At 32.6% G+C, this 25,392-nt stretch overlaps 2 protein-coding genes and 1 long non-coding RNA gene across 6 annotated transcripts; 2 read left to right on the top strand and 1 right to left on the bottom strand.

Annotated features, from left to right (window-relative positions):
• The first annotated feature begins 370 nt into the window (after window positions 1–370).
• Window positions 371–1,063, top strand: LOC112324090 (uncharacterized). The gene is made up of 2 exons (XR_002977764.2): window positions 371–589; window positions 788–1,063. It is a non-coding gene; the product is annotated as an uncharacterized LOC112324090 (long non-coding RNA).
• Window positions 1,064–6,281: 5,218 nt separating this feature from the next.
• On the top strand, window positions 6,282–8,855 carry LOC7469379 (uncharacterized CRM domain-containing protein At3g25440, chloroplastic). Of its 3 annotated transcripts, none has more exons than XM_024584674.2 (4): window positions 6,282–6,481; window positions 6,722–7,037; window positions 7,411–7,818; window positions 8,043–8,855. In XM_024584674.2, exons 1-4 carry the CDS (start codon window positions 6,363–6,365, stop codon window positions 8,613–8,615), a joined length of 1,416 nt encoding a protein of 471 aa, XP_024440442.2. In that variant the 5' UTR covers window positions 6,282–6,362; the 3' UTR covers window positions 8,616–8,855. The 3 variants fall into 3 exon arrangements, with proteins under 3 accessions (XP_024440442.2, XP_024440443.2, XP_024440445.2); XM_024584675.2 differs by having other exon boundaries at window positions 6,283–6,481; window positions 6,725–7,037; XM_024584677.2 differs by having other exon boundaries at window positions 6,334–6,481; window positions 6,747–7,037.
• A 13,407-nt stretch (window positions 8,856–22,262) lies between these two features.
• LOC7463373 (protein FAR1-RELATED SEQUENCE 5) lies at window positions 22,263–24,987 on the bottom strand. Of its 2 annotated transcripts, XM_024584626.2 has the most exons (4): window positions 24,864–24,987; window positions 24,297–24,715; window positions 22,915–23,132; window positions 22,263–22,685 (listed from the first exon to the last, which is right to left on the bottom strand). In XM_024584626.2, coding segments are annotated over exons 1-3 (624 nt in total). In that variant the 5' UTR covers window positions 24,865–24,987; the 3' UTR covers window positions 22,263–22,685; window positions 22,915–22,928. The 2 variants fall into 2 exon arrangements, with proteins under 2 accessions (XP_024440394.1, XP_024440393.1); XM_024584625.2 differs by lacking the exon at window positions 24,864–24,987 and having other exon boundaries at window positions 24,297–24,743.
• Between the last annotated feature and the right edge of the window lie 405 nt (window positions 24,988–25,392).

Here is a 25,392-nt window from a genome sequence, read left to right as displayed (position 1 = left end):
TCGGTTCGGTTTTTATCAAAAACAAAAAGTAATCAAACCAAATTTTGTTTTTTTCTAAATCAAAATCGGTTCAAACCGACCGGTTTCGGTTCGGTTCGGTTTTTAAGGACAAAAACCGGTTCAAACCGGTTTGGCTTAGTTTTTTTGGTTTGACTCGATTTTTTCCGATTTGGCTTGATTTTTTTGGTTTGACTCGATTTTTTTCCGGTTTGGCTCGGTTTTGCAAATTTTTAATCGATTTTTTTTTCACAATTCAGTTTTTTTGGTTTTTTTTTTAATTTTCTCAATTTAATTAATTTTTTAATTTTTTTACTTATCTTATTGAAAAGTGTTTTGGAATGTATTGAATTGAAACTACAGTAGTTAGAAGACTGAAGTTCAGAACGCAGCTTTATGAAGTGTTGGGCCTTATAACTATTATCGGCCCACTCAACAAAAGAGCAGAAAACCCAATTTGCATCCTTGAAACCCTAATTCCTGATCTTCACCATCTCTATAAATACTTCTGCTGCTGCCACTTCTTCTTCCTGTACAGCTCAACCCAGCTCCGCCTCCTGCATCATCAGTTTCTACCTCATACTATGGTACGGTAAGCCATGTTTTCTCTTCTGCTACTGCTTTATTGAAATATTATCTAACTGAAAAGGAAATAGGAAAGCAAGTCAGCTTCTTGCCTGGGTTTCGAAATAAAACGATCCAGGCAGTATATTATCACAAAACTTGCGATATAGACGATAATTCAGCCAGTATCACTCGCCTGGATCTGATTTCTTCTCTGATTTTTCAGGCCCTTAACCTGCTGGCACATCACTTCACATCTTCCTGATTATGTTTTGTTTTTATTTCCTTACAAGCTAAGCTAGCAAACGCACTCTGTCCCTAAACCTTCGATGTTTTGAGGCAATTTCTTCGTTTGCAACATTAAAACGATGAAAGTAGTATAACTATTACTTTCTGTAATTCCAGCTAACTCGCCCATATGATCTTTAATCCTGTGATCTTATGGGCACATGACTGGATTACATCACAAGTCAACGTTTTTAATTCTGGTTTTATTGCCCAATGACGGGGGTTTGAGACTGGAACCTCACCTGAGAATCCTATGCCATAGGGATGAGAAATTTACTATAAAAGTCTTCTCAAATAATTGGTTTGTTCGACAATCACCAAACAGTGAAGAACATTGGCATTTGGCAAAGCTCCCTGCACTTATACTTTACCTCGTTAATTAACTAAAATCCCTAATTTCCTTTTACTAATTTACAACCCATTACCTTAACTAACTTGGGTAAAACATAAACAGCAAAAACATAAAACTTCAGGGCGAATGCAAATATAAAAAAGGATAAAAACATGCTTTTCGAGAAATGAATAGGGAAGTGGCCCGTGCCATACGAGATCTGCTCAAAATGAATTCATTGGGTATAAAAATCTCATGTTTTCCAGTGTTGCCAGTGGCCTATGTTACGTGTAGTTCGTTTCTAAATTTGCAAAATTATAATGTTATGGTGTTCTCATTGTGTTTGTCATGGAGCGAAATGCTTAGTAAAATGGTTTATTATTACAAGATCAGGATAATATGATTACAAATCGACAATAATGATAAAAATAAAAAATAAAAAAATATCAGCCTAATGAAGCTGGATTAATATATGAAACCCTTCATATACAAAATCAAATCAGTATACAAAAGGATATAAAAAATTCAATTATAAAAAAGAATCTCGAAGAAAAGATCTAAACAAATTTGGTCTAAGTTTTTAAACTTGATTTGAAAGGTTAATAAAATTTTGATAAATATAAAGAAAAATTAAAGGATTGTTTTGAAAATTTACAAGGGAAAGCTTTGATACTAAGAAAGCGTTTGGGAACGTGGTTCAACCCGCGTTTCTAAAAAATTTGAAATTTTTGTTTTTGTTAAAATTTAATATGGTTTATACGTTTTAGATCGTTTTGATGTGCTGATATCAAAAATGATTTTTAAAAAATAATAAAAATATTATTAGCATGTATTTTGATATGAAAAAGTTATTTAAAAAACATCCGTAATCACACTGCCAAACACAATCTAAAAATAGAGAAAAGAAGAGCAAAACTGAAGTTTTTTATGGTGTATGCTCACCTCATTAATAGAGGTGATGCTGTGAAGAATAAAATGTCATCTAGAAGCCTGATTTTGTCCACACTAAGATGATGTACATGCTGGAAAAAGATAGCTGGAGACTCATGTGTGTTTGCGTGAACGTCACGCATAACCTACATTTTTGAATTAATTATTATTTTATACATGTCTAAATACTAAATTAGTTATTATTGATCAGACTTGATAATTAAAAAAAAAAAACCAAATAGAAAAGACATAAAAACCCCTTGACCCCGCAAAAACATTTAATTGCAGTAATTTTAATGTACAATTGGAATGAAAAATTGGAAAATACGCTTGCCTGCCAGCTTGCTAATTTTTTTCTCTAAAGATATATAAGTTATTTTACCGTACACAAAACGATAAAAAAAACCACTTTACCCTCGTTTTCAAAGCTAGTTGTGTTTTGTTGTAAAAGCCAACATCATAATTTTATTATTCCAATATGCAATGCTAATGAATCTAGAGCAATAATAAAAAACGCTATAGTAATTATACTATCCCTTTTAGATTTTTCAATGAGCAAATAAATGTAAGAAGAGATTCTAACTTTAATTAAGACAATATATAGATAAGTATAAAAAGAGATTACAATGCTAACTAAATATTTAAGTCGTGAAGTTGAGAGACATGTATAATTAAAAATTACTAATCTAAAGACGAGTTAGATGACTGAGAAAATCTCGATTTGATCTAAAACAAAATTTAAAGTCTTTTTATGCAAATAAATGTAAACAGAGATTCTAATGTCAAGTAAAGATTAAAAGATTTTAACTCTAACTAAAATTAAGTTGTGAAGTTGAAAGACCTAAATAGATAAAGATGCTCAATCTAAATGTGGGGGTGGATGACCGGTCAAAGCTCGATTCAATCTAAAACAAAACTTGAACTTTTCATATTTTTTTAATATTTAGGCGATGATATCATAGATCAATATGGATCAACCTAGATTAACTTACCGTGCCTATGACCTTGATCATGGATCCAACTGGGTTTAATAACTTTATTTTGTAAAAACTATTTTTATTTAATTATATGATAAAAAAATAGACAATCATAGTAAAACAACCAAATGAAATATAAAAAGAATGATGTTGTATAAAAAAGAAAGCTCGCTAATAATAATAAAAAGTCTCTATAATCTTACAAAAAAACACAATAAAAATTTAATAGTATTAAATAAAAGAATATTTACTTAGTTGAACCACATTTAACCACAAATCAAATTAGAAGTCTTTTAACACAATAAATGAATGCATGAGCATTTCTAACATATTTGTTTTATATAAAGATTTATATTTGCAGTAAAAATTAACAGATTGAATATACATCAAAAAACAAAACGACACAAAATACAAACAAAATACGAGGAACCCATAAATAAATCAATGAAGATCCCTAATTTTTTTCTAGAATTTTCTGATATAAAAAAGAAACTTATTTGACTAGATATCAAAACAAATGAGAATAAAATAAATGGGAAAGGCATAAAGGTGTATTTTGTCAAACACATCCTTAGCCCAAAGCTATTCGGGTTGGCTGAGCCTTAGGCCCAGACCCGGCTCGACATCAAAACAAGGTTTTTCTCTATTCTTTTTTTGGGCTGGATCTAGCCCAGCCGTACTAGCTGGGCTAGACCCAGCGGGCCTGGCCTGGTCACTGGCTTGAGCTAGTGACCAACCCGGGCACTATCGCTTGGCAATAGTGCCAACGTAATTAAAAATGCAACGCGAGGAAAGAAAAAAAAAGTACTGACTTAGAGCTTGAAGACCGAAGATGAAGAGGTTGGTGACGATCTGGCCAAACAGCGTCCTCTCCTTTGTTACTCTTTATCTCCTCATTTCTTATGCTCTCTCTCTCTCTCTCTCTCTCTCTCTCTCTCTATATATATATATATATATATATATATATGTTTTTTTTTCTTTTGTTCTCTTTCTCTCTCTCGTTCTCTCTCCTCTGTTCTTTTTTCCTCTCTTTTTTCCCTCTGTCCTTTTTATTTTTGTTCCTTTTCTTCTTTTTTTCTTGGATCAATTGCAATTGAACCCCTGCATTTCGGCGTCATTTACAAAACAATCCTTGGTTTCTAATTTAATCAATTTAGTCCTTAATTGACTCTTTAACTTTTATTTTTTTTTCAAAATTACCCATGAAAAAATCAATTAAACTCCCTATATCCCCGCCTTTTCACTTTAGTTCTTGGACTTTAATTTTTTGCAATTTTAACCCTAATCAACCTTGAATTTTAATATTTCTTCAATTAAGCTCCCAATTCCATTACTTAAACTAAATCAAAGTTTAATTAAGTCCCTAAATTTATCAATTCTTTTAATTTCTACCAAAAATGACTCCCTAAATTTATAATTCCACCCTGATTAGTCCTTAAAACTCTCAGTTTATGTTGTCTTGACCCCAACTTCAATTTATTCTTCGTTTATTTTCATTTCTTTCTCTTTTTTTTTTTTTGTGAATTTGTGTTGTAAAAAATAGGTTATGACAATAATAATCATCCTCCCTGGCATGCTCAAGAAAATTACTATAATCTCTTATCACGCCAAAAGGAAAGATCATTCTTCCTTGGCACACCCAAGGGAATGCGCATCCTTCCTTGGACACCCCTAAAGAAATGAGGTAATGTGAGTCTGGTAAACATGCTAGACACAAGGTACTTGGACTTAACATATAATCAAATCTAAGGTAACATAGGTCTGGCAAACATGTCAGATCCAAGACACTTGGACTTGGTAGTCAACCAAGTCCATTGCACTTGGACTTGTCAGTCAGTCAAGTCCAAGAAAATGTGAGTTTGGCAATCATGCCAGAACCAAAGTAGTTGGACTTGTCCATCCGCCGAGTCTAAGGTAATGTAGGTCTGATGAAAATGCCAGACCTAAAGTACTTCAACTTAGCCCTCCTCCAAGTCTAGGGTACTTAAACTTCAGTTAACCAAGTCAAAGATAATGTGAGTCTAGCAAACATGGCAGACCTAAGACATTGAAACTTTGCAGTCCGACAAGTTCAAAGTACTTAGACTTGGCAAATAGCCAAGTCCAAGGTAACGACCATCTTCTCTTGGCATACTAAGGGAATGCACATATCCTTCTTTGACACATTTAAGGGAATGACCATCCTTTGTTGGGCGCGTCCAGGGAAATAACCATCCTTCATTACCATGCCCAAAGGGATAATCATCCCACTTGGGGCACGCCCAAGGGTAGAACTCTATTTACCCAATATAAATAGATAAGAATTCTTTTTATGTGAATGGATTCGAGTAGAACTTGAGAAAAAAAACTAGTTTTTTGAGTTGGGTATAAATACTCTTCAATCTTGCTTGAACTTGATCCAAAATGCATTAATAACCTCAAAGTATTATATATATATATATATGACAAATATTGAAGAATTTCTTTTTGTTTGAGTGTATAAATTAGTCAAAAGAGGACATCCCACTTTCTCCTTTGTTGGTCGCAGTAGCCTTCTAGCTCTCTTCTTAGCCATGCAACAATGCAAGTGATGTAGATATTTATTTTTATTGTGATCTCAGGTTCGAACCATGTGATTATCAATATTGATGGTCATTGAAGGTTTATCTGGTCGTTAATTTCAGGGTCTGTAAGGATTAATTAAGGTGTGCGTAAGCTAACCCAGATATCTCACGTGAATAAAAAATAAAATAAAAAATGCAAGTGACACTGGTTGATGAAGCCATTTGCTCTTAAGCTTTTTTTTCCTCCCTTAACTTCTACAAAGTCGGGTATCTTCCATTACATGATGGAGATCTGAAGCCCAATTCGGTTTAATCTTTATTCGGATTTTGAATCAGATATAAATAATAATTTTGATTTTAAAATTGATTATAAATAGTTGTTCTATAACGGATTGAAGTCTAATAGTTGCGATTCAAGAATTAAATAAAAAAAGTGATTGTAGCAAGGTTAAAATTGTATTTTTAAAAAATTTAATTTTTTTATTTAAATTTAATTTTTTATCTTTTTAAATTATTTTAATTTAAAATATTTTTTTAAAAATATTTTAAACCATAACGTTAACTAATGTTCTGTGCCTGATACCTTTTGCCGTAGGGCTAGCTATTTACGTACTTGGAGCCCATCGCGTATTCTTGGCTAAATTAGCCCATACTCAATCCTAAAAACAATCTCGCTCGTTCAGAAGGCAGAACGGACTGTGGCTGCCATAGGGGAGCGTGGAGAAGAGAAAAATGGCGGTGAAGAGGTTTATAACTTTAGAATCTCTTGGTCTCTGCATATCTCACCAACTTAAGAATTTCCACCCAAATCATTTCACAATCTCTTCCAATTCATTTCATTATAGAACCAGGTAACTCTCTCCCTTCCCTTGTTTTTTTTTTTTCCTGTTTTTTTTAGGTAAATGATTTTTTGCCTGTGAAGTGTGCATTTCACTTCAGCTTCTGTCATTTTCTTTTTCTTTTTTCTTGAATTCTGGAAAAAGAAAAAAGAAACATAAATTTTACCTGCAGTGTTTCTTAATTAGGTTTGAATTTTTCATTTTTCAGTAAACTTCAAATTTTAGTGAAGATTAATTAAACTCATGGTTTAGTAGTTTGGTTGATGTGATGTGCAAGGTTCTTGGTCAGAGACCAGTGTATAACGTTAAAGGGCATCTTGTTCCTTTGGTGGGTCATTTATGGATTCACTCTTGTCCATCTCTAAACAATGTTGACAAAGTTGTGGAGCCAACCGAAAATTTTGAGAAAACCGCGGCGGTCTTTAGTGGTAGTGATGTTAAAGTGAAGAGACCAAAGCTCAAAGGAAAACGAGCGGTGGTGAGGTGGTTAAAGTTCTTCAGGTGGAAGAAGAAGAAAGAGTACGAGAGAATGACAGCTGAAGAGAAAATCTTATACAAGTTGAGAAAGGTGAGTTTTGGTTTTGTTGATTTAATGTGAAATATAGTGAGTATAATAGATTAGGAAAATCCAAGCCCATTGTTATTCTCTCTAATTTGAGCTGCTTCAACCATATTGATAGACACCTTGAGATTGATGTATTCTAGTTTACCATATTTATAGACACCTTGAGATTGATGTATTCTGGTTTAGTAGCTTCATAATATTCTTTTGTTGAATGTTATGTTTTGTTTTCTTCGTACGTTTTGGTTGGGGGATTGAGGTGGGGTGCTGCGGAGGTTTACTGTGTAGTTGAGTTTTTTATTTTGTTTCAAAATGTTTACTGTATAGCTCTTGTGATCTGCTTCAATGTATCTTGTGGCTTAGCTTGTTTTTTCTGCAGGCTCAAAGGAAAGAAGAGAGGTTTGTTCAAGCTTTGAAAAAGATTGAACCAAAAGAATCATCGGAAGCAACTCATGATCCAGAGATATTGACTCCAGAAGAGCACTTCTTCTTTTTAAAGATGGGCCTTAAGTGCAAGAATTATGTGCCCGTCGGCAGAAGGGGAATATACCAGGGTGTGATTCTTAACATGCACCTGCACTGGAAGAAACATCAGACTCTGAAAGTGGTGGTAAAGACATTCACTCCAGAGGAAGTGAAGGAGATTGCTGCTGAACTGGCACGATTCACTGGAGGGATTGTGCTGGATATTCATGAAGAGAACACAATAATCATGTACAGAGGGAAGAACTATTCCCAACCACCAACAGAGATTATGTCACCCAGGGTCACTCTCTCCAGAAAGAAGGTTCTTTTTTCCCTTTCCCTTTTTATTTTCTGAGGTCTTGATGACTGATTATGAAATTGGGTTTGGATGAATATCCATCATCATTCTTTTAGGTCGTCATGTAGAAGCATGCAATGCATGCACAAAGTTTCACTTTTTATCTTGTTATTTGATAAGAGAGATCTTAAAGCCGTAGATCTTGCCTTCCATGAGCTGATTTCTTCTCTCCTCTAAACCTCGTGCAGGCTTTGGATAAGTCAAAATGCAGGGATGGTCTAAGGGCTCTCAGGAGGTACATACCAAGACTACAACAGGACCTTGAGTTGCTTCATGCACGGGCTGGAGGAAAAGTTGGAAAAGGAACTGAACCTACTGAAGAAACCCCTGAGACTGACATTGATGGTGCAGAATCTAGGAGCATTTCAAGCAAGCAATTGGAGAATTCAGAAAAGCTGAAAGAAATCATTGATAGGCAAGATGAAGGCTCTGAGGATGGTCCTGATACTGACTTAGGGATTGCATCAGACTCGGAAGATCTATCAGACATTTTTGAGACTGACTCTGACGCAGACACGGAGGAGACATCAAAACGTCCACTTTATTTGGAAGAGTTTGAAAAGTTCTCAGTTGAAGCAGACGGAGAGCCTGAAGATTTTGAGGAGCACTTGCGCCAAATATCTCTGGGCTCAAAAAAGGGAGTGACATCGGGGAAAGATGTGGATATCCCCACGGGGGTAGATGTCGATTCACCATCCTTTGACGAGGTTGATCGCATGTTTCTCCGTGCTGCTTCTCTTTTAAAGAGAAAGAAGAGATAGGAGACGACTGACTTATGATAGCGGTCATCATTCCGGACGATGGGTTTCTTTACTAGTTCATACGTGAAGCCTAGCAATATTTGATGGGCGTTGCATTTTTTTTTTCTGATTTAAAACCATTTTGATAGAAATGTTTGCAAAATGTGTTAGAATATGATGTTGTAGCTTTTCGTATTTTATTGTAAACATAACTTGGAACTTCAGAAACGTAGTTATGGTGATTACTTAGGTCCTATTTTATGTTTCATGGCAACTAATCATTTTTTAGATTTTTCTATGTTTATTTATTATTAAAAAAATTAATTAATAATAATAAAAAAATTTTTTATAAAAAATTTAGCTTTTTAAAAAAGTTTTTTATTTTATTTTAGAAGGAATATACTTTCTAAAAATTATAAAAAAAATATCTTTTTATTTTTGATTGTATCAAATTTAATTTTAATTTTTTTATTGGTATATAATTTGTTTTGATTTTTTTTCTTTTAAATTTTTTATTTTATAATTTAAATTAATTTTATTTTTATATTAATTATGATTTTTTTTATTGTTATTTATTTCTCTTATTTTTTTTTAATTGAAATTTTTTTATCTATCTATTAGATTTGATTTTTATTTTTTTATTACTATTTATTTTATTTAAAATAATTTATAAAATTATATATTTTTTAATTTCATCGTTCTTTAATTTTTTTATCATTCAAATTTTGTTTTTGTTTTTTTATTGCTATTTTTTTTATTTGAAATAATTTATGAAATTGAATTTTTCTTTCAATTTAATTTACTTTCAACTTTTTTATTTGTTAAATTTAATCTTTATTTTTTTATTGCTATTTGTTCTATGTGAAATAATTTATGAAATTAGATTTTTTTTTAAATTTAGTTTTTATTTTTTAATAAACTTGAAAAAATTAATTAATTTTTTTTTTGAAAAAGTGTTACTTGCAGTTTATTTTTCAAGATGTAGTCGAACATTGAAAAAAAATATTTTTTAATTTACTTTTCATAATATTGTCAAACTTTAAAAAATAATTTATTTTTAAAGAATTTATTTTCCATAAATAAACAAGGACTTAATATAATTACATCTTCCCAACATGGTTCTAAGATTATCATTCGCTTGGTTTTCTATCATGCCTTAAACATAGAGATTAAAGTCCATCAATTTCTAGATAATGTTTGCTTCTTGGACTCTTGGTGCTGTCAGCCCAAACACTGAGCTAAACCTAATCTACACAAGTCTGTTGGACAACTGGACATTGAGTTCACAAGTTTAATCACCAATGAAGCGAATAATTTTAGGACTAGGAACTATATCAAATTGCATATAACAAATGGCAATGAATAGTGTTATTCTAAGATTAAGATAATAATAATACCCATGAGGGAGTGAATTAGGTGTTCTATTATTAATAACAAATATTGCAATTAAATCAATTAAACACAATAAATACAATTAAACAACAATTTAATTAAAGTGCTTAAAGTAAAGAGTATAGGAATATAAATTGTAAACTTGGTTTTTAACGTTGTTCAGCAAGCCTGCATCCAAACCTCAAGCACCAAACCGGTCTTGAGTATTGTATTCTTTACTAGTACAAGCTAAATATTACAATGTCTTTGATGAATCCTCAGCAAGCTCCTTTTTACCACTTGAAGAAATACCATCTTCAAGATTTTTCATCTTAGTGAGGAACCTCACCAATGACTAAGAGTTTTTCACTTAAATTATTGAAGGATTATAATTGTTTGAAATATAACAACACTCTCTTACGGAGTAGATAATACAATTGAAGCTTATATCTCTATAGCTCATTTAATAGCGTTTAGTAGAGGTATTCACGGTTCAGTTCGGTTTGGTTTAGACTAAAAAAACCAACCGAATCGAATTACATTAATTTTGTGAAATATTAACCGAACCGGACCGAAAACCGGTTCAAACCGAACCGGTCCGGTTCGGTTAAATCCGGTTTTTTTGGCAAAAAACCGGGAAACCTAATCCCATCATCTAGATTTTTCATATGGCAAGGAGAAAACACAGGCACAGAAAGAAGATGGATTTTGCAGCACCTTTTGCATGAAATGCACAGAAATTCAAGACATAAACTTTCTTGATGGAGCTAGATGAAGGATAATTATCTTTAATATCCAAAACAACTCCTCCATGGTTTCCATTGCCATTAATCCCATCGATCTCAACCATTACCACAAATACTTACCACAAGAAAGACAGCTAAGAATGAAAAGGGAGGAAAGATAAAAACAAGAAAAAGATACAAGAAGTGACAAAGATGCGCAAAGATATTGTCTATATGGTAGCTTTGTTCTTCTTCTATGGAGTATACATAGCAAGTACAAGCTACTATAAATTTTCAAGTTACAGAGGCTTATAAATATACAGAAGCAAGGGAGAGAAACAATTGTTAACTCCTATTTTCTTTACTATGTTTTCGCTGAAAATCACTGGACATCAATTTTCGTATGTGAAGTTGAAAAATGTGACCTTTGCACTGAAAGCTCATTCAACAAACCCACTGGAAGGAAGATTGGGAAACGGGAAAGGAAGATTAGAAATTAATTGAGAGGAAGATTGGGAAACTAGGAAAGGAAGATTAGAAATTAATTGGGGGGGTGGGGCGACGACTTTTTGTGAGAGACAGGAAGGTTATATTAACTATTAGGGTTAGGTTACAATTTAACTATTATACCTCAGAGATTTGTGTAACTTTTGGTTTTTAATGGGTCCGGTTCGGTTTGTTCCGGTTTTTGGTTCAAAACCAAAACCGAACCGGACCTGTTAAAATTTATGGTTTTGACAATCGGTTTAATCGGTTTTTCATTTCGGTTCGGTTTTTTCGGTTAATTTTTCTTCGGTTTTATCGGTTTTCTCGGTTAATCGGTTATTTCGAACACCCCTAGCGTTTAGAATGTATGAAAGTATTTAAGTGTAGTGAGTATGAGAATTTATACTCTTGTGCAAGAATATGAAGGTTTTAATGCACAAATATGAGTATGATTTAGGATTGATGATTTGAAGTTGTTTTTGCTCTTGAAATAGCTTGTGTGTGTGTATAGTTAAATTTTGTACTAAAGTTTTCAATTAGCAAGCTATATATATGATTCTAGCAAAAAATAGTCATTTATAGCCATTACTGTTCCTCTAACAGCTCAATCGTTCGACTGGTTCCTTCAAATTCCCAGTTGTTCATGACGTATGAATAAACGATCGATCGATTAAATTGGTATCAACAAATAATCGACCGGTTCATGTAGAATTCTAGATTTATCAATTTTAATCCTAGTGAATTCTTAGAACCGTTTTATCAATCCTTTTTAAATGCATGCAAAGTAAAGTGTGTGTATTCATTTTAATTTGTACTATCAAGTATGATATAAAAATTTACATTTAAGCACTAAAATGAACACTTAAAAACCAAGTCTTCACTTGTTTTGCATCTTGGACTTGTTGATTGATTTTTTCATTCATATGATCTTTATATAAACATGTTTAAACTTAATATCATCCAAGTATATCATTAGTCCATTTCTATTTAATTGTTATCATCAAAATACATCAAATATTAATATGTGACCCAAAGGTCAACAATCTCTATTTTTTATTTTGTATATATATATATATATTTCTCTCCCCCTTAATCATAAATCATGTTTTATATCTATTCTTTAATTCTTTCCTCAATCTCCCCAATTCTCTCCCATTTTGTCATCAACGAAAAGAAAATTGGGAAAGTATAACAATTATAGAGAAATAAGACATAAAACCATTGCATAATGTTCAAAAATGAAAAGCAATAAAAACAAAAAAAAAATGAAAACATTAAATGATTGTGGTATAATCGTTTAGGGTGGTGAGAAAACTAGCCATCATATCCTTCATATCGTGCACACCCTCTCGAATATGATGCATCCCACCTTCAATATGCTCTAATCGAACTTCCATCCTTGATTGCCAAGAGCTTGTACCAACATCTTTTGAAGAGGAAGCTCTAGGTGGCGTCTCAAACATATCAACAAACTCAGCATCACCACCAATATTCTGCTTTTCTTCCTCAACATGCTCTTCTTCAACATGAGCACCAATCTGGTCTTTAGACATCCAAGCACCGTCATTAGTCAAGACATACCCCATTTTGTTAAGTGTCATGGTGTCTATTTCCATTGCTTTTGAGTATGGATTCTTATCTGTATTGGTGAGCAAGATATCAAAATACTCAAAAACAATAGTTAAACATTGACCATATGGTAAAGATTTTTGTTTCTGATTATGGACCGTAATGATAATATTCATCATAATATAGGGGAGATTAATGCGACGTCCTCTAATCATACAATCTATCAAACACATATTCATAAAAGTGACCTCATCATAATACCTCTCTTTGGACAAAATATATATGCTATTATGCAGTGAAGAATTCTAGGATGTAAAAGCAAATCCTAACTCTTAATCTTAACACCTGGAGCGAAATTCAATTGATCAGTATGTTGTGCTATGACTTTGTCATACACAAAATCTCCAATGATTGATATGATTTTAACTTCATAAACTGTAGGACCTTCTAGGAAATATATGAAGTTAAACTTCATACACAAAATCTCCAATGATTTTATTGCCCAAAATATTGTCTAAAGTATCACAGTCAAATTCATTCTGCTTATTTTGCAAATGACTTACTATTCTAGGCTTCACATTGATTCGCATATTTACAAAAAAAACATTCTGATAAGCTTAAAATAGGTGAGTTTATTCAAATGAAAAAGATTTTGCCAACCCATATAATCAAATACTGTATCTATCCCAAAATCACTTAACATGCTTCCTAAACCTCTTTCGACAACTCTAAATAGATTAACATGTACCATTTTTATCCAACTTGTTGTCTCAAAATCTAAACCAAATGAAATTTCAAAATGTTATTGTTCATCCAGTAGCTAACCCTCTGTTTCTTTGTTTCAACCGATCAACCAATTGAATTGGTATGACAAACCGGTTGACCGGTCCATCCTAAATCTGCATTGTCAAAGAATTTTACAGCATAATAGATTTTTCATGCTAAAAAGGGTATACTATTTTTTATCGTTTAAACATATCCAACTTATTTCTAATAATGTATTCACACAAGCATAAAACCTCGAATGTCATTAGCATGTATAAAGCCCAGATTCCTTATAATTTCATAAAAGAAATCCTTACCTAAACGCTACGTAAAAACATCTACAAGTTGATGTTTTGTGCTAACAAAATCAAGTATAATGTCACCTTTCAACATATGATCTCTTAAGAAGTGATGTCTCACTTGAATATGTTTTGTACATGAGTGTTATATAGGGTTCTTAGGTAGACTTATAGTACTTGTGCTATCACACATGACAATAACATGATCAAAATTTAGTCCAAAGTCTTTTAAAGTTTGTTTTATCCATAAAATCTTAGCACAACAACTACCCGCCATAATATATTCCGCTTTTGTTGTTGATAGAGCTATTGAGTTTTGCTTATTGCTAGCTCAAGATACTAGGGATGATCCTAAAAAGTGAAATATTCCACTAGTATTTTTTCTATCAACTTTATACCCAGCAAAATCTGCATCCAAATAGTTAATCAAATTCAACTCGCTTCTTTTCGAATACCACATCCTTAAGTCAATTGTACCATGCAAATATCTAAAAATGAATTTAACAATAACTACATGGGATTTTTGAGGACATGCTTGAAAATGTGCGCATAGACAAACACAAAACATAATATCGGGTCTACTTGTAGTTAAATATAAGAGTGAGCCAATCATACCTTGATATTTGGTGATGTCTATGTTCTTACCATTTCCATCCATAGTAAGCTTGGTTGATGTTTCCATAGACGTGTCAACTTTTTTGGCATGCTCCATCCCAAATGTTTTTATTAGATCCTTAATGCACTTGCTTTGGTTGATAAAAATTTCATCTCTTGCTTGCTTGATTTGCAATCCAAAGAAAAAGTTCAATTCTCTCATTATGCTCATTACGAATTCATCTTGCATGCATTTTACAAATTTCTTACAAACAGATTTGTTAATAGCATCGAATATAATATGATCAACATATATTTGTACAAGCAATATATCTTTACCTTTTCTCTTTATAACGAGGGTGGTGTCAATTTTATCAACGTTGAAATCATTTTCAATAAGAAAAGTCTTTAATCTATCATATCATGCTCTTGGTGCTTGTTTTAAGCCATATAAAACCTTTTTGAGTTTAAAAACATGATTGGAAAAATAAAAGTTTTCTAAACCTTGAGGTTGTTCAAAATATATATCTTCCATGATAAAACCATTTAAAAATACATTTTTTACATCCATTTGAAAAGGTGTAAAATTGGCATGACATGCAAAAGCTAAAAGCATTCTTATGGTATCTAGTCTAACCATGAGTGCAAAGGTTTCTTCATAATCAATATCTTCTTCTTGATTATAACCTTTGACAACTAGTCTAGCTTTGTTTCTCATTATTGTCCCATGTTCACCAACTTTGTTCCTAAAAACCCATTTTGTTCTTATAATGGATTGATTTTTAGGTCTAGGAACTAGTTCCCAAACATCATTCATTTCAAATTGGTTTAGCTCATATTGCATGGTTAAAATCCATTTAGCTTCCTTCTTAGCTTCTAGGAAAGATTTAGGCTCTATATACGAAACAAATATACAATGCTCATTGATGTTCCTAAAAGATACCCTAGTCTTGGTTCCTTTAAATAGATAACCAATAATTAAGTCAGAAGGATGAGAGTTTACATACCTTAGTTCTTTTAGTGGTACAAAAGAGTTACTTACCATTTCTTATTGATGACTTATGCTTGGTTGATCCTTGTTCATTTCTTTATTGTTGTTCTCTATAGGTGTCTTATCATTAAGATTTAAATGTTGAACACTTTCATTTATGTCATCTAGAATCTCATCAATTTTATCATTTTGAGTTTCCTTAAAGGCAACATGCATAGATTCTTCATGACAAAGTATTCCATTATTATAAACTCTATAAGCTTTACTAGAAGAGGAATATCCAAAAACAAAAATAATACCAACATTGGATTTTGAATCAAACTTGTCCAAGTTATCCTTGGTGTTAAGAATAAAGCATTTTGAACAAAAAACGTTAAAATATGAGATGTTGGGTTTTCTTTCTCTTTAAAGCTCATAAGGAGTCTTTTTCAACTCCAGTCTAAAGGTAACGATTTAAAACATAGCAAGAGGTGCTTATGACTTCCGCCCAAAAACATCTAGGGGTATTAAATTCATTTAACATTGGTCTTATCATTTCTTGAAGAGACCGATTTTTCCTTTCCATAACCTCATTTAGTTAAGGAGTTCTACGAGTTGAAAAGTTATGGTGATATCCTTTTTCTTCACAAAACATTTCAAAAAATCACTTATAAATTCACCATCATAATCACTCCTTATGTTTATTCTTTGAAAACTTAACAAATTCAAAAATAGTTTCATCTTTTAATTTTAAAAGCAAAACCCATATATATCTTGTAAAGTCATCTATAATCACAAACATATATCTATAACCGTTTATGCTTCTAGCTCTAGTTGGTCTAAATAGATCTACGTGTAGCCATTCTAAAGGTCTTTCAATAGAAATATGGTGCTTACTCTTAAAAGATGTTTTCACTTGTTTACCTATTTGGTAAACATCACATAACTTTTCATTTTTAAATGCAATATGAGGGAGTCCTTTAATAGGCTCATTTTTTACAAGTTTAGAAAAAAAATATCCAGGCTTATATGAGCTAATTTTATATGCCAAAGAAAATTATCATTAATGCTAGCAATAAGACAACTTTCTATCCTTATGCATGCATCAATTTTAATCTTATAAACATTTTCTTTTCTATTACCAACAAATAAAACTTTATCATTTCAAGGATTAAGTAACATGCATGGTTAAATATGATTTTGTAGCCTTTATCACACAATTGACTAATACTTAGCAAATTATGTTTTAGACCATTTACAAGAAACACATTTTCTATTGAAGGAGAGGACTTACCTTCAATATTGCCAACTCCAATGATATTTCCTTTTGAGTTGTCTCTAAAAGTGATTTTTTCACCATTAATCTTTGTTATGCTTTAAAATAATAAATCATATGCGGTTATATTTCTTGAACAAGCACTATTCAAGAACTAGTCCTTATATTCCTTTAATTCCTACACACACAAAATCAAGATGAGTTTTTTGGTACTCATACCTTCTTGGGTCTTTTGTGGTTAGTGGTGATTCATTTTGGAACCCAAGTCATATAAATAACTTTGCCCTTTTTCATAGGACATGCATAAATCAAGTGACCAATGCTTCTACAATAATTGCATGTTTGATTTGGGTCATGTGATTGTTTGACTTTTAAAAAATAGTTATTGAAATATATTTTATTCTTCTTAGGTTGATAGCCTAATCATTTTATATTGAAGACACATCTCTGACTAGCTAGAATGGTTTCTAAGATCTTAGAACCTTGAGTAAATTTAGTTACTCTAGTCTTTAACCTATTAACCTTTTTCTTTAAAGCTTTATTTTCCTCTTCAAGTTGGTTCATCTTATCACAATCTTCAACTACAATGCATGCTTTTTTTTTTCTAATGTATTTTTCTCAACAAGTAAACATGCATGGTTTTTTTTTTAATAAACTATACTTAGAACCTAACTTTTTGTATTCATCATACAATGTCCCAAATGCAATATGCAATTTATTATAAGAGAGGTCAGATTCATCATCCGAAGAAAGTATCTAATTATCGCTTTCAATTGCCATGAAACAACGTTTGCAACATGCTATCTTCATCACTTGAACTAGAATCTGAATCGTCACTCTATGTTGCTTTCATTTCTTCCTTGTGATTATGTTTCTTCTTCTTCTTTTGAAAGAGAGAACAATCAACTTTTATATGTCCCGTTTTATTGCACTTGTAACATCCAAGTGTCTTTTTACTAGATTCTTTTTTATTTCCATCCTTTTTAAAGTTTGAGAATTTTCTATTTCTTTGCTTCTTTCTTAGGAAGTTTTAGAATTGTCTATGATTAGTGCGATGTCCTCATCCATTTCTTTTTCATCATCATCATCATCACTATCAACATGGTGTATGGTTTTGAATGCCAAATTCTTCTTTGGCATCTCTTCTAGTTCTTGCTTTTCCATTATGATTTCATGAGTCATTAGTAAACCGATGAGCTTTTTCAATGAAAGTTTGGTAAGATTGTTAGCTTCTCGGATTTCCGTCACCTTTGCTTCCCAAGTCTTTGGCAAGGACCTAAGAATTTTGCTCACAATATCGACACTAGTATAAGTCCTACCAAAAGCATCCAAATTATTAGTGATAATTGTCATTCTTGTAAACAAACTACTTATGGATTCTTTTGGAAACATTTTGAATAACTCATATTGATGTACATGCATATCAGTTTTGAATTATTTAACTTGATTATTACCTTCATGAGTTAATTTTAAAGTATGCCATATATCCCTAGCTTTTTTACAAGATGATATTCTATTAAACTCACTTTTATTCAAGGCACAATACAAAGTGTTCATAGCTTTATCATCCATAGAAAAAAAAACTTCTTATCACCGTCGGTATACTCACTTCTAGGTGTAGGAATCATTATATCATTTTCAATCTTAGTAGGCTTGTGAGGTCCATTTTCAATAAATTGACATAAATCATAATCAATATAATGAAGATATATAATTATCCTAGCTTTCCAATAGACATAATCATTACCATTAAAGAAATGTGTCCTAGATGTTGATGATCCTTCATTTTAAAATATTAAAACTACTAATTATTATTCTACTCAAAGTCTAAGCAAACTTATATAAATAAGAACTAGGCTTTAATACCAATTGTTGTTCTAGGATTAAGGCAATAATAACACCTAAGGAGAGTGAATTAGGTGTTTCACATTGCAATTAACTTAATTAAACATAATAAACATAATTAACCAACAATTTAATTAAAGTGCTTAAAGTAAAGAGTATAAGGATAGAAATTGCAAACTCGGTTTTTAACGTGGTTCGACAAGCCTACATCCACACCTCAAACACCAAACCGGTCTTAATTATTGTATTCTTTACTAGTCCCAACCAAATATTACAATGTCCTTGATGAATCCTCACCCAAGCCCTTTTTCACCACTTGAAGAAATACCATCTTCAAGATTTTTCACGTTGGTGAGGAACCTCACCAAAGACCAAGAGTTTTTTACTTAAACTATTGAAGGATTATAATTGTTTGAAATATAACAACACTCTCTCAAATAGTAGATAATATAATTGAAGCTTCTATCTCTATATCTCACTCAATAGCACTTAGAATGTATGAAGGTGTTTAAGTGTAGTAAGTATGAGAATTTATACTTTTGTGTAAAAATATGAAGGTTCTAATGCACAAATATGAGTATGATTTAGGATTAATGGTTTGAATTTATTTTTTCTCTTTAAATAGCTTGTATGTATATATATATATAGTTAAATTTTATATTACATTATTCAATTAGCAAGCTATATAATTGATTCTAGCAAAGAGTAGTTGTTTATAGCCATTATTGTTCATTTGACAACTCAAACGGTTGACTGGTTCAAATTGGTCAAGCCAATCAATCGACCGGTTCCTGTAAATTTCCAGGTCTTCATCACGTATGAACAAATGGTCGACCTGTTAAATTGGTATCATTAAATGGTCGACCGGTTCATATAGAATTCTAGATTGATCAGTTTTAATCCTAGTGAATTCTTATAACCGTTTTATCAATCCTTTTTAAATTAATGCAAAGTGAAGTGTGTGCATTTATTTTAATTTGTGCTATTAAGTAAGATATAAATATTTACATTTAAACACTAAAATAAACACTTAAAAACTAAGTCTTCACTTGCTTTGCATCTTAGACTTGTTGATTGACGTCTTCATTCAATACCTCATGCTTGTTGATGTGATTTTCATATAAACTTGTTTAAACTTAATCTTATACAAGCATATCATTAGTTCATTTATATTTAATTATTATCATTATAATACATACAATATTAATATGTGACCCAAAGGTCAATAAATAGCTCAATCATATTCACACACACACACACACACACACACACATATATAGACACACACACACAACTTTACTCTATAGTTTAAACATCTTATGAGGTCTTTGCACTTGCAATGATAGCTATAGAGGTTCTAATTGAGACGTGTGCATTCATTATTGTGATTGAATACAAAGTATTTTCAAGTAGTCCATTGAGGTTAAGTAAAACTGGAGATATGGTGATTTGATGTCGTAGATGAGACAAATAAGCAGAGAGTGTTATATGAAAAGTGTCGTAGATATCAATGCAGGATTGTGCTCTCTAATGAATTTGGTGACAACACACCCTACCCTAGCCATCTTTTGAAGCAAGTCTTAACATTGCATAACAACCTTCTTAAGTCACAGGTAGGGTAGGTGAGGAAGAACTCTATCTTTCCTATATACATATTTCTTTCTAGGAAAGCCTTCTTTCAAACAAACAAAATCCTGACCAATAATATATTTATTTGAAAACGCTGGTTATGATGGATACACGTAGTAAAACCTGTATGTCATCCATAAACAATATAAAATTCTTGTTCATGATTTCCAAAATCCAAGATGCTTAAGAATAAGGTTGATGTATTAGATAATCAATTAATCTTTTAGTTCAAACAATCTAATTCATTCTCCCTAGCCAAGGTATCTAGTAGCTTGATATGAAAAGCTCAAGTGAGTGATGGCTAGTGGTGCCTAGTAAGCCAATGTGGTTGATAGCTGGTACCTACAAAAGGTCCCATTTGATGGATGTTGAGACTCTCATATGCTTAAGTCAAGAACTTTGTAGAGAGAGAAAGTGCAATGATATTTTAAAGAGATAAACTTTGAAAATATATATGTTGAAAGTGTTAAAAATGAAGAGATTGTGAACCTTAAGTTTGAAAGATTTATGTTGTATTTATAACTTATGAGTTTTGTCATTTTGTGAAGAGGGGCTGAAGTGTAATTTCACTATTATGATATTTTGAGTTGTACTTTACTCAAATTAATATGTATTGGATCAATATAAAATACTGTGAGATCCACGTGGAATTCTAAAAAAATTCTCAATAGAGTGTTGGGCTCGGATAAGGTGCCTAAACCTATTAGAGGTGAAAAATAAGTCCAGATGCACTGTTTGAACCCAAGCAAGTTGAGCTCGGGAGTAGTAGCCTAAGCCCACATGAATGTTAGGGTGCATGCCCAGCACCTTGGTGCTGGGCATCACGCCCAACATCAATTGGGCATGTCAAGCCTACTACCAAGGGGGCAGCATGCCTAGTAAGGCCAGACATGTCATGCCCAGCATGCTGGGCGTACGCCAAAATGGTGGGCTTGGGTTTCCATGTCCGAGCTCAGGCGTACGCCTAGTATGGGCTCAGGCTTCCATGCTCGAGCCCATGCACCTTGGTAGTATTTGGGTTCGGGCATGGCATCCTAAGCCCATGGGGATGTTTTTGGATTTTTTAAGGTTTTATGGGAATTTTAAAAGTTTTTAGATCTGTTAAATTTAGATTCATCAATCATGCATCATTTTCTCTTGACTTTGAATTCTATGCCAATGTAGGGTTATTATACAAGGTAAAGTTTTACTAGACTGTTCTATAATCTTGTCAACCTTATCCAGACATAATTCAATATTTTCTGAGAGCTGAGAGCTCATCATCTGCTAGCTCATAATGTTCATCATAATTTTTATCTTGAAAACACCTCTGTTTCGTTTGATTACAAATATTGTTCATTGGACTCTAAAAATTTAGACAAGCTAGTCATTTATCCATCCATCAACTATATATGAAAGCAAAATAAAATTATTTCATTTCCTCTAGAGTAACACAATCTATTATTACAATCTAACCTGATTATTTCATCTAGAAATTTCTCTTTTTTTTTTGTTTGAAAAAATAAAAAGAGTTTTTAAAAAGGTTCTTTTAAAAGATAAAAATAAAGGTCTCGATAAACCTATTATTAAATCTTGCTAGTTCAATGAGTTTCTTTTAAATTGTTTTAAAAAGTATTTCGTTTAAATTTAGATGATTTAAATTTAGTCAATTTATTATCTAATTAATCCCGATTTAAACGAGATTTTTTTAAAAAATTATTCAAAACAATATCATTTAAATTTTTTCTTTTAAAAATAAAACTAGAGTAACCTGCTTATTCGTGAATATACTTGGCAAATCCACGTTGGGCATCGTCGAACCTCTTATAACTATAACCATCATAAATAGTAAAATGTTTTTACTAACAACCCGAGTCCCGACTGCAGAGTGTTTCCCTTTTTTCTTTATTATTTACTGGGCTCGGCTTATTGGGCCCGATATCACCTTCAGTTTTAATTTCACTGGCCTTGGCCCACCCCATCCAAAAAGAAAAGGAAATATTTCAATATCACTTCCATTACCTTAAATTAATTTTTTTCCTGTTACTTGACAGTGAAGAATATCATCCAACCAACTTGCAATCTGGAACTGTCACAACATTAAAAATTAATGCCAGCAAGACACTGCCTTTCCGTCTTACTACAGTATTCCAACTTCAATTTCGTAAATTGCTTACTTTTATGCTTCTAAAGGGTTTTCAGTTCTTGTGCAGTGCCAAGGCAATGCCAAAAGATTATTTTTTTTCCCTGTCATTCATCCAAAGCATATTCGCAGCTCATTAGATGAATGTCCAGCTTTGACCAATGCCCTTTATGGACTGAAAGGAAGAAGCAAACTTGTTCCTGAACATTATGAATAAAGGAAAGAAACATAGACAATGATAAACAAAACTTGAGTGGCATGCCGTTTCATCTGAAATTGCAGTTGGCCTGTGTAAGCCTCACTTGTTGCGAAAGAGAGACTAAAACCTGAGACCTCTTGGAAGAGAGGGAAATGGATGTTAGTTGAGTTACAAGCTCATTAACATATGCCTGACGTGTTTGTCTGCAGTGTATCGGCAGATAGTTCCTGTGTTGGTGAACCTGAGACGCATTGCAGCAAGTATATATCAGAAAGTAGTACATTATCTGACCGTATAAGCAGGTAAAAAAATATTTTTTTAGACTTCAGGACCATAGAAAACATATATTTTACTTTGCATTTAATGAATAATGTTACCAAATCGAATCCTAAAACATCTTGAGCAAAATAAAATGATTATAAGACACTAAGAACGATCAAAAGCTTTCATGACCAAAAGTAAATACTTACGTTAAATGCCAAGGCTATCCATGACGGGAAAACTTTTGCACTTCCGATTCAACTTTCCTGACACTGTCCACAATAACTTGAATTTTTGAAGCCAGTTCTTCTGCTTCCTCCACAACGTTGTTCATAAAACTGAGTAATTTTTCACGATAAGTTGCACATAATTGCTCCTGATGCTCTAACTCTTGAGTAAGCTCTTCAATTTTCTTATCCTTGCCACCCTACATGCTCAAAAAAGCAAACAATTTGCTAAGGTAACTAAATCAAATCACAGTAAATATGTGAAGCTAGATTGCATAGATGTTTTGTGCCTGCTGATTCTGCATAACTCAAGGAGCCACCAGAAAAAGGTTCACTGGACTGTCCGTCCAGCCATATTGCAAATATGGATGCCATTGGAGACATGCCAGCAAATATCGTACTCATACAGAAAAAATGGTTAAAACTCTGCAAACTGTTTATCCTGATGCAATTATTTAATTCAATTAAAACACAGAGCATACAATAAATGCATACAGCTGCGGAAACGCCCAAGAAAGGTAATAGGAGCAGTCCAATTAAGAGCCACATTCAACAACGTGACTGGTAATTAACGTGATGTAAGAACAGCAAACAAGAGGTTTAGATGTAGTTAATGGCAGGGCTAAGAGTAAAATGTGATATGATGACATGGTGTCATGCATATCCGAGCAAGGACCATAAGTAGAACATCCTGTCATGCTTGCTGAGATATGGTAAGCCTAAGGCCACATACACCGGTTGAAAGTGTTGAAAAAAAAGCCACCCTTCTCTATTCAAGAACTATTGCAATCTTTGAAATAGCACTTGATTGATTCACAAAGAAACAGTCTTTTTACACATGCATGTAGTTGTCCGGTTTCTTTAAGCATTGAGAAAGCTAGATAAATGCAAATCAGGAAACGCCTATTTGACCAGGCTAATCATCACCATATATATAAGCCACAGAAATTCCCTCCCACTTTAAGATTTTGATGAGGAGCTAAATTCATATGCGAGAGAAAAACAAAAGATGTCAGCACAGCGAAACCCATCCCAGGTTTTATACTGCAGAATATACATACCACTAATACTGGCGATTGTAGTTTCAGAAAGGCAACATTGGTGGAAAACTTTGGGCTGCTTCACCCACCTAAGAGTTGGGGAAACAACTAAACCTGTTCTAAATACGTATAACAAAAGGTAATGACACCAAGTAATCATGCATTGGCATTTGGCACCGAGAGAGAAAGAGAAATACACAAAATATATTTCCCCAGAAAGATTAAAAAAAAAAAACCTAGCCCGGCTGGTGAAAATGATTGTTGAATAGATTCTAATTCTATGAACAAACAAAGAAGCAAGGAGTTGAGAGTTGAGATACTAACTGATGAACTGAATCCAGAGGTGGTGACAACTAAAGGATGATTATGATCCTTTTCAAATCTAGTAACCACCCATTTTCCAGACTTTTCCATTTTAACCAAGATTGTAGCTTTGCAACCATCTCGTGCACCGGGCCTAGGCTTCTTGTCCGGGCCAACATCAGTCCTGTGATTAGGAGAAAAACCCTGTTTGTTACATCCAAGACGACGAGCAAGAGTTCTTCCATCAATCCCCGAACGTCGACGTTGCATAACACGCACAGCAAATCCTACCCGTCTGGCATACTCTGTGTAGAATCTCCTGGCAGCATCTTCAGATTCAAATTCCATACCAACATCCGGTTCTGCAATTCCATCTCCAACAGTTTCTTCTTCTTCGACACAACAAGTAGAAGTGTCAACGACACCCTTGTCCAAATCCACTGATACAGTCATTAAAACATGCCATCATTAATTCTTTCCTGTTCCAATTACCTTAATTAAAAAAAAAAAAAACCATGCTGTTCAAAAAATTAATGCAATCGAAAAAATTGCGGAGTTGAGCGGAGGAAAAAGGAGAGAAGAACTTACTGGGAATCGAAAGAGAAGGTGGACGTGGATTGGAGGCATCAAATAGAATATTTGATATATCCAATTAATGTTGAAAATAAGGTCAAGCTAAGAGATTATGGTAGTTAATAATTATAGAATTAAAATAGGCATTACGAGGGATTCACACTTTTACTAATCTTATTTTGGAAGAAGAAAAAAAAAATAGAAATAACGATTTAGTTTTATTTTATCTTTATTTCTTAACGATCTCTCTAATTTAAATATTCTTTGTTTTGTATATACAGAGTTTTGAAATCCAGCCTGTTAATCAACCCGGTTTAAGATTCGGGTCACAAGTTTTGCCTGGATCACCCGGATCAATCATATTTTTTAAATTAAAATAACATCGTTTTGGTAAAAATAAAATAAAATAAAATAATCAACAGGTTACAATCGAGTTTTTAACCTAATTATTTCTGGTTCACTGGATCAACCGGCCAGATCAGTAAGGTATTTATTTGATCAAATCTAAATCAGAAATTAAAAAAAAAATCCATTAATCTATTCT

This window comes from Populus trichocarpa, chromosome 14 (assembly GCF_000002775.5).
Source record: "Populus trichocarpa isolate Nisqually-1 chromosome 14, P.trichocarpa_v4.1, whole genome shotgun sequence".
Classification (NCBI taxonomy): Eukaryota; Viridiplantae; Streptophyta; class Magnoliopsida; order Malpighiales; family Salicaceae; genus Populus; species Populus trichocarpa.
This window is presented reverse-complemented; position numbering and strand designations above follow the sequence as displayed.

Excerpts from the sequence above, each read along its gene's own strand:
- LOC7469379 (XM_024584674.2), top strand. The coding sequence starts at position 6,363 with ATGGCGGTGAAGAGGTTTATAACTTTAGAATCTCTTGGTCTCTGCATA. Across the intron at positions 6,482-6,721 it reads TCATTTCATTATAGAACCAG|TAGTTTGGTTGATGTGATGT; the intron begins GTAACTCTCTCC and ends CTCATGGTTTAG. Across the intron at positions 7,038-7,410 it reads TCTTATACAAGTTGAGAAAG|GCTCAAAGGAAAGAAGAGAG; the intron begins GTGAGTTTTGGT and ends TTTTTTCTGCAG.
- LOC7463373 (XM_024584625.2), bottom strand. The coding sequence starts at position 24,728 with ATGACTGTATCAGTGGATTTGGACAAGGGTGTCGTTGACACTTCTACT. Across the intron at positions 23,133-24,296 it reads CCTCTGGATTCAGTTCATCA|GGTGGCAAGGATAAGAAAAT; the intron begins GTTAGTATCTCA and ends TTGAGCATGTAG.